The sequence below is a fragment of the Oncorhynchus tshawytscha genome, linkage group LG31, assembly GCF_018296145.1.
Source record: "Oncorhynchus tshawytscha isolate Ot180627B linkage group LG31, Otsh_v2.0, whole genome shotgun sequence".
Classification (NCBI taxonomy): Eukaryota; Metazoa; Chordata; class Actinopteri; order Salmoniformes; family Salmonidae; genus Oncorhynchus; species Oncorhynchus tshawytscha.
Genome location: NC_056459.1, coordinates 26,376,939 through 26,392,979, shown reverse-complemented (window position 1 = coordinate 26,392,979; position 16,041 = coordinate 26,376,939). Strand labels below are relative to the sequence as shown.

At 41.5% G+C, this 16,041-nt stretch overlaps 1 protein-coding gene across 1 annotated transcript in view; it reads right to left on the bottom strand.

Annotated features, from left to right (window-relative positions):
• The window catches only part of LOC112234309 (collagen alpha-2(IX) chain-like), a 43,584-nt gene that overhangs the window by 21,057 nt on the left and 6,486 nt on the right, over positions 1 to 16,041 (bottom strand). Inside the window, exons 7-17 of the mRNA XM_042310030.1 lie at positions 14,272 to 14,295; positions 10,969 to 11,022; positions 10,783 to 10,836; positions 9,961 to 10,011; positions 9,160 to 9,216; positions 8,928 to 8,981; positions 7,486 to 7,539; positions 7,253 to 7,306; positions 5,730 to 5,783; positions 5,587 to 5,640; positions 5,407 to 5,460 (exon numbers count right to left, since the gene is read on the bottom strand). Coding sequence (XP_042165964.1) covers positions 5,407 to 5,460; positions 5,587 to 5,640; positions 5,730 to 5,783; positions 7,253 to 7,306; positions 7,486 to 7,539; positions 8,928 to 8,981; positions 9,160 to 9,216; positions 9,961 to 10,011; positions 10,783 to 10,836; positions 10,969 to 11,022; positions 14,272 to 14,295 — 564 coding nt within the window. The remainder of the gene's footprint in view (positions 1 to 5,406; positions 5,461 to 5,586; positions 5,641 to 5,729; positions 5,784 to 7,252; positions 7,307 to 7,485; positions 7,540 to 8,927; positions 8,982 to 9,159; positions 9,217 to 9,960; positions 10,012 to 10,782; positions 10,837 to 10,968; positions 11,023 to 14,271; positions 14,296 to 16,041) is intronic.

Below are 16,041 nucleotides of genomic sequence, written 5' to 3'. Positions count from 1 at the left end.
TGTGTTATATTGTAGTAATAGCAGATACCAGAACATAGTGTGAACAGCAGACTGTGTTATATTGTAGTAATAGCAGATACCAGACCATAGTGTGAACAGCAGACTGTGTTATATTGTAGTAATAGCAGATACCAGACCATAGTGTGAACAGCAGACTGTGTTATATTGTAGTAATAGCAGATACCAGAACATAGTGTGAACAGCAGACTGTGTTATATTGTAGTAATAGCAGATACCAGAACATAGTGTGAACAGCAGACTGTGTTATATTGTAGTAATAGCAGATACCAGACCATAGTGTGAACAGCAGACTGTGTTATATTGTAGTGATAGCAGATACCAGAACATAGTGTGAACAGCAGACTGTGTTATATTGTAGTGATAGCAGATACCAGAACATAGTGTGAACAGCAGACTGTGTTATATTGTAGTAATAGCAGATACCAGAACATAGTGTGAACAGCAGACTGTGTTATATTGTAGTGATAGCAGATACCAGACCATAGTGTGAACAGCAGACTGTGTTATATTGTAGTGATAGCAGATACCAGAACATAGTGTGAACAGCAGACTGTGTTATATTGTAGTGATAGCAGATACCAGAACATAGTGTGAACAGCAGACTGTGTTATATTGTAGTGATAGCAGATACCAGAACATAGTGTGAACAGCAGACTGTGTTATATTGTAGTGATAGCAGATACCAGAACATAGTGTGAACAGCAGACTGTGTTATATTGTAGTAATAGCAGATACCAGAACATAGTGTGAACAGCAGACTGTGTTATATTGTAGTGATAGCAGATACCAGACCATAGTGTGAACAGCAGACTGTGTTATATTGTAGTAATAGCAGATACCAGAACATAGTGTGAACAGCAGACTGTGTTATATTGTAGTAATAGCAGATACCAGACCATAGTGTGAACAGCAGACTGTGTTATATTGTAGTGATAGCAGATACCAGAACATAGTGTGAACAGCAGACTGTGTTATATTGTAGTGATAGCAGATACCAGACCATAGTGTGAACAGCAGACTGTGTTATATTGTAGTAATAGCAGATACCAGAACATAGTGTGAACAGCAGACTGTGTTATATTGTAGTAATAGCAGATACCAGACCATAGTGTGAACAGCAGACTGTGTTATATTGTAGTGATAGCAGATACCAGAACATAGTGTGAACAGCAGACTGTGTTATATTGTAGTAATAGCAGATACCAGAACATAGTGTGAACAGCGGACTGTGTTATATTGTAGTGATAGCAGATACCAGACCATAGTGTGAACAGCAGACTGTGTTATATTGTAGTGATAGCAGATACCAGAACATAGTGTGAACAGCAGACTGTGTTATATTGTAGTGATAGCAGATACCAGAACATAGTGTGAACAGCAGACTGTGTTATATTGTAGTGATAGCAGATACCAGACCATAGTGTGAACAGCAGACTGTGTTATATTGTAGTGATAGCAGATACCAGAACATAGTGTGAACAGCAGACTGTGTTATATTGTAGTGATAGCAGATACCAGACCATAGTGTGAACAGCAGACTGTGTTATATTGTAGTGATAGCAGATACCAGAACATAGTCTGAACAGCAGACTGTGTTATATTGTAGTGATAGCAGATACCAGACCATAGTGTGAACAGCAGACTGTGTTATATTGTAGTGATAGCAGATACCAGACCATAGTGTGAACAGCAGACTGTGTTATATTGTAGTGATAGCAGATACCAGACCATAGTGTGAACAGCAGACTGTGTTATATTGTAGTGATAGCAGATACCAGACCATAGTGTGAACAGCAGACTGTGTTATATTGTAGTAATAGCAGATACCAGAACATAGTGTGAACAGCAGACTGTGTTATATTGTAGTGATAGCAGATACCAGAACATAGTGTGAACAGCAGACTGTGTTATATTGTAGTAATAGCAGATACCAGACCATAGTGTGAACAGCAGACTGTGTTATATTGTAGTGATAGCAGATACCAGACCATAGTGTGAACAGCAGACTGTGTTATATTGTAGTAATAGCAGATACCAGACCATAGTGTGAACAGCAGACTGTGTTATATTGTAGTGATAGCAGATACCAGAACATAGTGTGAACAGCAGACTGTGTTATATTGTAGTAATAGCAGATACCAGAACATAGTGTGAACAGCAGACTGTGTTATATTGTAGTAATAGCAGATACCAGAACATAGTGTGAACAGCAGACTGTGTTATATTGTAGTGATAGCAGATACCAGAACATAGTGTGAACAGCAGACTGTGTTATATTGTAGTGATAGCAGATACCAGACCATAGTGTGAACAGCAGACTGTGTTATATTGTAGTAATAGCAGATACCAGAACATAGTGTGAACAGCAGACTGTGTTATATTGTAGTGATAGCAGATACCAGAACATAGTGTGAACAGCAGACTGTGTTATATTGTAGTAATAGCAGATACCAGAACATAGTGTGAACAGCAGACTGTGTTATATTGTAGTAATAGCAGATACCAGACCATAGTGTGAACAGCAGACTGTGTTATATTGTAGTAATAGCAGATACCAGACCATAGTGTGAACAGCAGACTGTGTTATATTGTAGTAATAGCAGATACCAGACCATAGTGTGAACAGCAGACTGTGTTATATTGTAGTAATAGCAGATACCAGAACATAGTGTGAACAGCAGACTGTGTTATATTGTAGTAATAGCAGATACCAGACCATAGTGTGAACAGCAGACTGTGTTATATTGTAGTGATAGCAGATACCAGAACATAGTGTGAACAGCAGACTGTGTTATATTGTAGTGATAGCAGATACCAGACCATAGTGTGAACAGCAGACTGTGTTATATTGTAGTAATAGCAGATACCAGACCATAGTGTGAACAGCAGACTGTGTTATATTGTAGTAATAGCAGATACCAGAACATAGTGTGAACAGCAGACTGTGTTATATTGTAGTGATAGCAGATACCAGAACATAGTGTGAACAGCAGACTGTGTTATATTGTAGTGATAGCAGATACCAGACCATAGTGTGAACAGCAGACTGTGTTATATTGTAGTAATAGCAGATACCAGAACATAGTGTGAACAGCAGACTGTGTTATATTGTAGTGATAGCAGATACCAGAACATAGTGTGAACAGCAGACTGTGTTATATTGTAGTAATAGCAGATACCAGAACATAGTGTGAACAGCAGACTGTGTTATATTGTAGTAATAGCAGATACCAGACCATAGTGTGAACAGCAACTGTGTTATATTGTAGTAATAGCAGATACCAGACCATAGTGTGAACAGCAGACTGTGTTATATTGTAGTAATAGCAGATACCAGACCATAGTGTGAACAGCAGACTGTGTTATATTGTAGTAATAGCAGATACCAGAACATAGTGTGAACAGCAGACTGTGTTATATTGTAGTAATAGCAGATACCAGACCATAGTGTGAACAGCAGACTGTGTTATATTGTAGTGATAGCAGATACCAGAACATAGTGTGAACAGCAGACTGTGTTATATTGTAGTGATAGCAGATACAGCAGACCATAGTGTGAACAGCAGACTGTGTTATATTGTAGTAATAGCAGATACCAGAACATAGTGTGAACAGCAGACTGTGTTATATTGTAGTGATAGCAGATACCAGAACATAGTGTGAACAGACTGTGTTATATTGTAGCAGATACCAGAACAGCAGACTGTGTTATATTGTAGTAATAGCAGATACCAGAACATAGTGTGAACAGCAGACTGTGTTATATTGTAGTGATAGCAGATACCAGACCATAGTGTGAACAGCAGACTGTGTTATATTGTAGTGATAGCAGATACCAGAACATAGTGTGAACAGCAGACTGTGTTATATTGTAGTAATAGCAGATACCAGAACATAGTGTGAACAGCAGACTGTGTTATATTGTAGTGATAGCAGATACCAGACCATAGTGTGAACAGCAGACTGTGTTATATTGTAGTGATAGCAGATACCAGACCATAGTGTGAACAGCAGACTGTGTTATATTGTAGTGATAGCAGATACCAGAACATAGTGTGAACAGCAGACTGTGTTATATTGTAGTAATAGCAGATACCAGAACATAGTGTGAACAGCAGACTGTGTTATATTGTAGTGATAGCAGATACCAGAACATAGTGTGAACAGCAGACTGTGTTATATTGTAGTAATAGCAGATACCAGAACATAGTGTGAACAGCAGACTGTGTTATATTGTAGTAATAGCAGATACCAGAACATAGTGTGAACAGCAGACTGTGTTATATTGTAGTAATAGCAGATACCAGAACATAGTGTGAACAGCAGACTGTGTTATATTGTAGTAATAGCAGATACCAGAACATAGTGTGAACAGCAGACTGTGTTATATTGTAGTAATAGCAGATACCAGAACATAGTGTGAACAGCAGACTGTGTTATATTGTAGTGATAGCAGATACCAGACCATAGTGTGAACAGCAGACTGTGTTATATTGTAGTGATAGCAGATACCAGAACATAGTGTGAACAGCAGACTGTGTTATATTGTAGTGATAGCAGATACCAGAACATAGTGTGAACAGCAGACTGTGTTATATTGTAGTGATAGTAGATACCAGACCATAGTGTGAACAGCAGACTGTGTTATATTGTAGTAATAGCAGATACCAGACCATAGTGTGAACAGCAGACTGTGTTATATTGTAGTAATAGCAGATACCAGAACATAGTGTGAACAGCAGACTGTGTTATATTGTAGTAATAGCAGATACCAGACCATAGTGTGAACAGCAGACTGTGTTATATTGTAGTAATAGCAGATACCAGACCATAGTGTGAACAGCAGACTGTGTTATATTGTAGTGATAGCAGATACCAGAACATAGTGTGAACAGCAGACTGTGTTATATTGTAGTAATAGCAGATACCAGAACATAGTGTGAACAGCAGACTGTGTTATATTGTAGTAATAGCAGATACCAGAACATAGTGTGAACAGCAGACTGTGTTATATTGTAGTAATAGCAGATACCAGACCATAGTGTGAACAGCAGACTGTGTTATATTGTAGTGATAGCAGATACCAGACCATAGTGTGAACAGCAGACTGTGTTATATTGTAGTGATAGCAGATACCAGACCATAGTGTGAACAGCAGACTGTGTTATATTGTAGTAATAGCAGATACCAGAACATAGTGTGAACAGCAGACTGTGTTATATTGTAGTAATAGCAGATACCAGAACATAGTGTGAACAGCAGACTGTGTTATATTGTAGTAATAGCAGATACCAGAACATAGTGTGAACAGCAGACTGTGTTATATTGTAGTGATAGCAGATACCAGACCATATTGTGATTATAGAAGTGTGTTTGTTCACTCACGTTCTCTCCCTTCTTGCCAACAGCTCCTTGTGGGCCCTTGATACCTCGACCACCCTGTAAGAAACATCATTATCTTCATCAACATCATCATCAACAACACCTCTATCATAATCATCATAATCCGTGTGATTAAGTTAGACACTGATGAGAAGATGGATAGCTGTTAGGTAAAATACTCACTAAATCTCCTTTCTCCCCAGCCTCTCCAGGTGGTCCCTGAGGTCCCTCCTCACCCTACAGAGGAGAGACAAACACTTCTGATCAGATTGATCAATTAGACCCATCAACTCACAATGTCAAATATCAGTCTCCTGGATACTTACTGGGGGTCCAGGTTGGCCAACTGGTCCATTGATGCCCTTGTAACCACGAGGGCCCTGCGAGAGACAGGAAATGAGAATTAGTCAATAATAATAAATGGCTAGTCACTTGTGTGTGTCTACTCTTACAAGAATCTCTGAAGTTACAATACAGCCTACATAGTTCCACAGGGTTTGGTAAGCTGTGTCTGAAGGTAGACTGTGTCTGAAGGTAGACTGTGTCTGAAGGTAGACTGTGTCTCAAGGTAGACTGTGTCTGAAGGTAGACTGTGTTCTGAAGGTAGACTGTGTCTGAAGGTAGACTGTGTCTGAAGGTAGACTGTGTCTGAAGGTAGACTGTGTCTGAAGGTAGACTGTGTCTCAAGGTAGACTGTGTCTGAAGGTAGACTGTGTTCTGAAGGTAGACTGTGTCTCAAGGTAGACTGTGTCTGAAGGTAGACTGTGTGTGAAGGTAGACTGTGTCTCAAGGTAGACTGTGTCTGAAGGTAGACTGTGTCTCAAGGTTGACTGTGTCTGAAGGTAGACTGTGTCTGAAGGTAGACTGTGTCTGAAGGTAGACTGTGTCTGAAGGTAGACTGTGTCTCAAGGTAGACTGTGTCTGAAGGTAGACTGTGTTCTGAAGGTAGACTGTGTCTCAAGGTAGACTGTGTCTGAAGGTAGACTGTGTGTGAAGGTAGACTGTGTCTCAAGGTTGACTGTGTCTGAAGGTAGACTGTGTCTCAAGGTAGACTGTGTCTGAAGGTAGACTGTGTCTGAAGGTAGACTGTCTGAAGGTAGACTGTGTCTGAAGGTAGACTGTGTCTGAAGGTAGACTGTGTTCTGAAGGTAGGCTGTGTCTGAAGGTAGACTGTGTCTGAAGGTAGTCTGTGTGTGAAGGTAGACTGTGTCTGAAGGTAGACTGTGTCTGAAGGTAGACTGTGTGTGAAGGTAGACTGTGTCTGAAGGTAAGCTGTGTTCTGAAGATAGTCTATGTCGGAAGGTAGTCTATGTCTATCTTTCAGAAGGAGATTGTGGTACTTTAGCAAGTGTAACACATCTTCAGAAGTTGTTGTTCTGTGATTTATTATAATTTCCTTCAGTGTCTATGGGGCATGCTAACGAGCGCAAAGATCCTAACCACTGTGATAAAAGGATGATTTGCACTTAGCGCTACACACCAACAGCCAGGCATTCTGCTTGGCACCTAGCCTGGGCGCTAACTTGACTAACACAGCTAATGCTAATGCTAAGATGGATGGCCTTCCTGGATCATTAACTACAGATGGAGGAACAGTGGTCCCAGACAACCCTTTCTCATTAGAGAAAGCACGAGAGAGAGAGAGAGAGAGAGAGCACATGAGAGAGAAGAAAGAGAGACAGGGAGGGATTGAGTGAGAGAAAAGAGAGATTTTGGATTTTTTCCAAATGTCCCCTTAGAAGGTAACAGGTAGTGTTTATAGTACAGATAGAAAGAAACCAGGGGAGGAGGGGATGTGGTGGATGGAGAGAGTGTGGTAAAGGAGGTAGAGAGGTGTGTTGTAACTTACCGCCTCTGCCTTGGGGCCCATCATTCCTGGGTAACCCCTCAATCCCATAGGACCCTATGAGACGGAGAGAAAGCGAGAGTTGAAATAAAGGACGTTCTGTCAACGTTGCATGAGTAAAAACGACTTAACATCTGTATTTTATTCTCACAACATTCTAACAACATATGTGCTCTGACCATATTGCTGTACTATAATGTATACATAACATTGTTAACATAGATAAAGGTCATTACCGGGGGTCCTGGGATTCCCTGCTCACCAGAGATGCCGACCTCTCCCTTCGTACCCTGAGAAAGAGAGAAAAAAAAGAGAGAGAGAGAGACAGGCAGACAGGCAGGCAGACAGACAGACAGACAGACAGACAGACAGACAGACAGACAGACAGACAGACAGACAGACAGACAGACAGACAGACAGACAGACAGACAGACAGACAGACAGACAGACAGACAGACAGACAGACAGACAGACAGACAGACAGACAGACAGACAGACAGACAGTGAGAGACAGAAATACATTAAAAGTGTGACAATAAAATTTCATGCATGTATCTATCGTGAGCTGTAACCTCTGCTACTACATAACTCCTCAGTAAATAACAGCCAACTGAAGACAGTAGAATAAAGTGTTCTTTGTATGATGGCCAGGGAGTGTTCTCTGTATGATGGCCAGGGAGTGTTCTCTGTATGATGGCCAGGGAGTGTACTCTGTATGATGGCCAGGGAGTGTTCTCTGTATGATGGCCAGGGAGTGTTCTCTGTATGATGGCCAGGGAGTGTTCTCTGTATGATGGCCAGGGAGTGTTCTCTGTATGATGGCCAGGGAGTGTTCTCTGTATGATGGCCAGGGAGTGTTCTCTGTATGATGGCCAGGGAGTGTACTCTGTATGATGGCCAGGGAGTGTACTCTGTATGATGGCCAGGGAGTGTTCTCTGTATGATGGCCAGGGAGTGTTCTCTGTATGATGGCCAGGGAGTCTACTCTGTGTGATACCAGGGAGTGTACTCTGTAGGGTTGGCCAGGGAGTGTACTCTGTATGATGGCCAGGGAGTGTTCTCTGTATGATGGCCAGGGAGTGTACTCTGTGTGATTGCCAGGGAGGGTACTCTGTATGATGGCCAGGGAGTGTTCTCTGTGTGATGGCCAGTGAGTGTCTCTGTCTAACTGAGCTGTGATCAGCATAGCCAGACTGAGACAGACAGCCAGACAGACAGTCAGTCAGACAGGCAGAGTGCAGATCAGGTGCTAAACCTTCCTGGCTGAAAGATTGTCTCAGGTACTACTGGGGCTCATTAGTTATGCTTAATGCTTCAGGCCGAGTCGGCCACTCTAACACCTACTCTCTTATCCACTCCACATGTACCTGGCTCTCAACCATCCCTTTCATCTGGGCTCACTGCGTGATGCCTGGCTGCCCGGGCCAGGCCTGACTAATCACACCCAGATTAGTGCCAGTCGTGCCTCATTAGCGCTAAGCCTGCTTCATCTACTGGTCATGTGTGTGTGTTTTATTGGAAGCATGAAAAAGACTGCTTCTCACACCCCTGAAGTATTGTAAGATATTGTTTTCGAATATAAATGCTTCAGATAGATCCCGGATCAAAACACAGATAGACTGAAACATAAAGAAACAGACAGTCAGCCGGTCAGATAGACAGACTATTTAGGACTCACCAGTTTCCCAATGCTGCCTGGCTCTCCCAGCACACCAGCACGACCTTTGTGTCCCTAGAACAGAACAGTTAGTTAGTTTACAGATATAACAATCAATCAATCATGAACTATTTATTCAGTTGATAAATTACAACTCCACCGACAGGAATACTGTACACAGATGACAGAATAACCTTATTTCAGGTCTTGATGGGTAAATATCTAGTTTTTCTCATGATGAGGACTCACATACCTTGACCCCCTGCAGACCCTGGGGACCCTTAGGCCCTGCTGGGCAGTTGATTGGACACTATGGAGAGAGAGGGGTGAGAGAGAGAGAGAGAGAGAGAGAGAGAGGATGAAGGGTCGAGGAGGGAAGGAGAGTGAGAAGAACACCAAAGTAAAATGCAAAGTATAATTGAGTTTGTTTCTCAGCCAAAAGCAAACAAAGTGGCCAATTGATCAGTGTGCTGACTCTCTTTTTCTATGGGTGTCAAATCCCCAGCAGGGCATCACATTATGAGGGACTTGGATTAAGGAGAAGACTAAGGGAGGGATGAAAGAGGGACATGAATGAAGGGAGAGAGGGGATCGAAGGAGGACTGGGAATCCTCTTTCGGTGTTAGATGAAAGGAGAGAGAGGGATGAGAGCAAGAGTGTAAACCATCTCAGTGACAAAGCCACTATCTCTAATGAGAGATAGGGTGGAGAACAGAGGAGTGGAATTTATCTCCCCTATGTTGGGCACTCAGCATAGGACTTGACTTAGGACTTGTACCGATAGGGGTTTAGTGACAGCGAACCGGAAAGTTCTGTGTCTATATATCACAAGCTACAACCAGATTGCCAGGAGCTCTAGGTTTGAGGGTGGATCCTATAGGCTTTGGGCTAGGAGTTACTGCTTTGTAAGGCTTAATTAGGGTCAACTGTAAGGTATTAAGCCAGGGGAAAGGAGCTATCCAAAGGGCAAGGCCAGAACGCTGCAATAGACTAGAACAGGTACAAAGAGAAGAGATAAACGATGAGGATGGGTGGAGGTGTGGAGGGATCTTACCTGGAAGTCTGCACTGCCCTCCTCTCCTCCCAAGAACTTCCCCGGAGGACCCTGGAGACAGATTGAGAAGGGGGAGAAAGAAAGAAAGAACATTTAAAAAAGAAAGAAAGAAAATTTTAAAAGGAAAGAAAGAAATAATATTTAAAAAAGAAAGAAAGAAAGAAAGAAAGAAAGAAAGAAAGGGGAAGGGAAACAGATACAGATAGTTTGTTTAACACAGTGCTGGGGCAGCTGTTCTGAGTGTGTGTATACTGAATTAGAGTAAAGCATGCCTCCCTGGGCTGAGGTATGCAGGGAGCAGTGAGATGAGACAGGGGAGACAGATCTAATGGGAATATATTTACTCTGCAACACCAGTAAACCAAAACAAATAGACTCCCCATGGCTGGGAGCATCACTCTATGAGGCTGCTCCCCACCTGAAATCCCTCATGGAGAGAGATACTGTATACCTTGTAGAATAGACTGGGGAGCTAAGATACACCCACTGCACAATGTAGAGTTGATGTTGCATTGAGCTGCTCTGCTACACTGAGAATGTGGCGGTCATCTGGACTGGGATTACTGGGTTATTGCTGGAACACTGGTTTCTTGCTTGTAACTAAACATTGTTATTTGGTTACTGGTTTCTTACTGCATTTTCCTGGTTTCTTGGTGATTTTAAGTAGCTGGTTTCTAGTGCTAGGTGTGTCCTTTCTGGTTTTTACTAATACTAGATGTTTGTTTACTGGGTTATTGCTGGTTTTAGGTGTGTACTTACTGGTATTTACTAGTTCTAAGTGTTTATTTACTGGTTTCTTGCTGGTTCTAGATGTAAACATACTGGTTTTCCTGGGGGTCCTGGAATTCCTGGAGGTCCAGGTTCTCCCAATATGCCCTGAGAGAAGAGGGAGGAAAACGAGGGTGGGAATTAGATGAGCGATAAAGAGTATCTAACATATTACATAACGTGTGCTATCAGACATAAGACAACAACGGTCTTCTTCGACAACAATGGTGAGGGTCTTACCGTAGGTCCAGTCTGTCCAATCTCACCGGGAAGGCCGATTGGGCCTGGGGCTCCCTAGAGAGAGAGAGAGAGAGAGAGAGATTATGCCAGTCCTGGACCCTGACAGTAAATCTCAGTAAGACAAAAATAACAGGGTTCCAAAAAAGGTCCAGTCGCCAGGACCACGAAAACAAATTCCATCTAGACACCGTTGCCCTAGATCACAAACTATACATACCTCGGCCTAAACATCAGCGCCACCGGTAACTTTCACAAAACTGTGAACGATCTGAGAAACAAGGCAAGAAGGGCATTCTATGCCATCAAAAGAAACATAAATTTCAACATACCAATTAGGATCTGGCTAAAAATACTTGAATCAGTTATAGAACCCATTGCCCTTTATGGTTGTGAGGTCTGGGGTCCGCTCACCAACCAATAATTCACAAAATGGGACAAACACCAAATTGAGACTCTGCACGCAGAATTCTGCAAACACATCCTCTGTGTACAACGTAGAACAAATTATCAAAATCGTTTAAAATTCTACAACCATCTAAAAAGAAGTGATTCCCAAACCTTCCATAACAAAGCCATCACCTACAGAGAAATGAACATGGAGAAGAGCCGACTAAGCAAGCTGGTCGTGGGGCTCTGTTCACAAACACAAACACACCCCACAGAGACCCAGGACAGCAACACAATTAGACCCAAGCAAATCATGAGAAACAAAAGATAATTACTTGACACATTGGAAAGAATTAACAAAAAAACAGAGCAAACTAGAATGCTATTTGGCCCTAAACAGAGAGTACACAGTGGCAGAATACCTGACCACTGTGACTGACCCAAACTTAAGGAAAGCTTTGACTATGTACAGACTCAGTGAGCATAGTCTTGCTATTGAGAAAGGCCACCGTAGGCAGACATGGCTCTCAAGAGAAGACAGGCTATGTGCTCACTGCCCACAAAATGAGGTGGAAACTGAGCTGCACTTCCTAACCTCCTGCCCAATGTATGACCATATTAGAGAAACATATTTCCCTCAGATTACACAGATCCACAAAGAATTCGAAAACCAATCCAATTTTGATAAACTCCCATATCTACTGGGTGAAATTCCACAGTGTGCCATCACAGCAGCAAGATTTGTGACCCGTTGCCACAAGAAAAGGGCAACCAGTGAAGAACAAACACCATTGTAAATACAACCCATATGTGTTTATTTATTTTCCCTTGTGTACTTTAACCATTTGTACATTGTTACAACACTGTATATACAGTGCCTTGCGAAAGTATTCGGCCCCCTTGAACTTTGCGACCTTTTCCCACATTTCAGGCTTCAAACATAAAGATATAAAACTGTATTTTTTTGTGAAGAATCAACAACAAGTCGGACACAATCATGAAGTGGAACGACATTTATTGGATATTTCAAACCTTTTTAACAAATCAAAAACTGAAAAATTGGGCGTGCAAAATTATTCAGCCCCTTTACTTTCAGTGCAGCAAACTCTCTCCAGAAGTTCAGTGAGGATCCCTGAATGATCCAATGTTGACCTAAATGACTAATGATGATAAATACAATCCACCTGTGTGTAATCAAGTCTCCGTATAAAAGCGCAGAGAGCATCATGAAGGACAAGGAACACACCAGGCAGGTCCGAGATACTGTTGTGAAGAAGTTTAAAGCCGGATTTGGATACAAAAAGATTTCCCAAGCTTTAAACATCCCAAGGAGCACTGTGCAAGCGATAATATTGAAATGGAAGGAGTATCAGACCACTGCAAATCTACCAAGACCTGGCCGTCCCTCTAAACTTTCAGCTCATACAAGGAGAAGACTGATCAGAGATGCAGCCAAGAGGCCCATGATCACTCTGGATGAACTGCAGAGATCTACAGCTGAGGTGGGAGACTCTGTCCATAGGACAACAATCAGTCGTATATTGCACAAATCTGGCCTTTATGGAAGAGTGGCAAGAAGAAAGCCATTTCTTAAAGATATCCATAAAAAGTGTTGTTTAAAGTTTGCCACAAGCCACCTGGGAGACACACCAAACATGTGGAAGAAGGTGCTCTGGTCAGATGAAACCAAAATTGAACTTTTTGGCAATAATGCAAAACGTTATGTTTGGCGTAAAAGCAACACAGCTCATCACCCTGAACACACCATCCCCACTGTCAAACATGGTGGTGGCAGCATCATTGTTTGGGCCAGCTTTTCTTCAGCAGGGACAGGGAAGATGGTTAAAATTGATGGGAAGATGGATGGAGCCAAATACAGGACCATTCTGGAAGACAACCTGATGGAGTCTGCAAAAGACCTGAGACTGGGACGGAGATTTGTCTTCCAACAAGACAATGATCCAAAACATAAAGCAAAATCTACAATGGAATGGTTCAAAAATAAACATATCCAGGTGTTAGAATGGCCAAGTCAAAGTCCAGACCTGAATCCAATCGAGAATCTGTGGAAAGAACTGAAAACTGCTGTTCACAAATGCTCTCCATCCAACCTCACTGAGCTCGAGCTGTTTTGCAAGGAGGAATGGGAAAAAAATTCAGTCTCTCGATGTGCAAAACTGATAGAGACATACCCCAAGCAACTTACAGCTGTAATCGCAGCAAAAGGTGGCGCTACAAAGTATTAACTTAAGGGGGCTGAATAATTTTGCACGCCCAATTTTTCAGTTTTTGATTTGTTAAAAAAGTTTGAAATATCCAATAAATGTTGTTCCACTTCATGATTGTGTCCCACTTGTTGTTGATTCTTCACGAAAAAATACAGTTTTATATCTTTATGTTTGAAGCCTGAAATGTGGCAAAAGGTCGCAAAGTTCAAGGGGGCCGAATACTTTCGCAAGGCACTGTAGATAGATAGATAGATAGATAGATAGATAGATAGATAGATAGATAGATAGATAGATAGATAGATATAGATAGATAGATAGATAGATAGATAGATAGATAGATAGATAGATAGATAGATAGATAGATAGATAGATAGATAGATAGATAGATAGATAGATAGATAGATAGATAGATAGATAGATAGATAGATAGATAGATAGATAGATAGATAGATAGATAGATAGATAGATAGATAGATAGATAGATAGATAGATAGATAGATAGATAGATAGATAGATAGATAGATAGATAGATAGATAGATAGATAGATAGATAGATAGATAGATAGATAGATAGAGAGGAGGATATTTATCCTTTGAGTAGAAGAGGATACACTACCAGTGTAATTCAGTTCAGAATAATATTTAGCTTATGACTTTAATTCTTTATAATCAAAAAATGCTGACTTACAGCCAGTCCAGGCAGTCCGGGTCCCTACAGAGAGGGAAAGGGGGATTAGAGATTAGTTAAGTCTAAGTATAATCGTATAATCACAAACAAATGTGCATAATGAGTCATGTATGATTTGTTTAAACAATTATCTTCTGTTATTTCAATTAAGAGCATCTGTGTCTACGGAGGCAGAACACAATACAGACAGCAAGCATCAAGCTAACCCTGACTGAGACAATCAATGTGTGTCCAATGTGTCATAATAAGTGATGAAATGAAATATAAACAAAGAAATTAACGTAATTCAGTGATTCATCCATGCATATCACTGACTGACTCCACTCTGTCAATGTAGTTTGTCTAGTAGTCGGTCAAATATAGCTACATACCACCACCTAGTGGTATTCTGCTGTAACTACATGAAGTCTTCCTCAACCTGCGAGAAAGACTTCATTCTTAACCACAGATCTAGGATCAGATTACCCTGACTCCAAAACATTAGAAGAACGGACTGGCTGTATCAGAGTTCTTGAACCCACTATACCAACCTGGTCCTAGAGCATTTCGTATGGTTCTGTATGTAAATCCGAGACACTGCACTTAGTATGATATTTTATATTTGGTATGGTTACATAAGACAGATGGTTACTTAAAGCTAAAATGAGAGAAGGGCGGTTTGTCGAGGTGGATGGGTGGGTGTACAACGCGAACATCTTGCAACCCAAAAGTTGAGAGTTCGAATCTGATCACGGACAACTTTAGCATTTTGCGTGCTAAGTCTCCTCCTGTACTCCCTGTTCCGAACAAGCCCCCATTAACCTAGAAGGGCTGTAGTGGAGCGGGTAGAGAGTTTCAAGTTCCTTGGTGTCCACATCACCAACAAACTATCATGGTTCACACAAAGACAGTTGAGGGCAAAACAACACCTTTTCCCCTCAGGAGAATGAAAAGATTTGGCATGGGTCCCCAAACCCGAAAAAAAGTTCTACAGCTGTACCATCGAGAGCATCCTGACCGGTTGCATCACCGCCTGGTATGGCAACTACTCGGTATCTGACCTTAAGGCGCTACAGAGGGTAGTGTGAACGGCCCAGTACATCACTGGGGCCAAGCTTCCTGCCATCCAGACCTATATACCAGGCGGTGTCAGAGGAAGACCCAAAATGTTGTCAAATACTCCAGTCACCCAAGTCATAGACTGTTCTCTCTGCTACCGCATGGCAAGCGGTACCGGAGCGCCAAGTCTAAGTCCAAAAGGCTCCTTAACAGCTTCTAACTCCAAGCCATAAGACTGCTGAACAATTAATCAGACGGCTACAAAGACTATTTACATTGACCCCCCTTTGTTTTTACACTGCTGCTACTCACTGTATATTATCTATGCAAAGTCCCTTTACCCCCACCTATATGTACAAATTACCTCAACTAGCCTGTACCCCTGCATATTGATTCAGTACCAGTGCCCCCTGTATATAGCCTCGTTATTGTTATTTTATAATGTTACTTTTATTGATTTTTTGATTTTTTTTAAAAACTTTAGATTATTTGGAAAATATTTTCTTAACTCTTCTTGAACTGCACTGTTGGTTAAGGGCTTGTAAGTAAGCATTTCACGGTAAGGTCTACAGCAGCGCATGTGACAAATACAATTTGATTTGATTTGAGCTAATAAGCAACTTTTCAACTACTTACTACTTTTTAGCTACTTTGCAACCACATAGCATGTTAGTTAACCCTTCACCTAACCCTAACCCCTAACCCTAGCGAGCTAGCTAATGTTAGCCACCT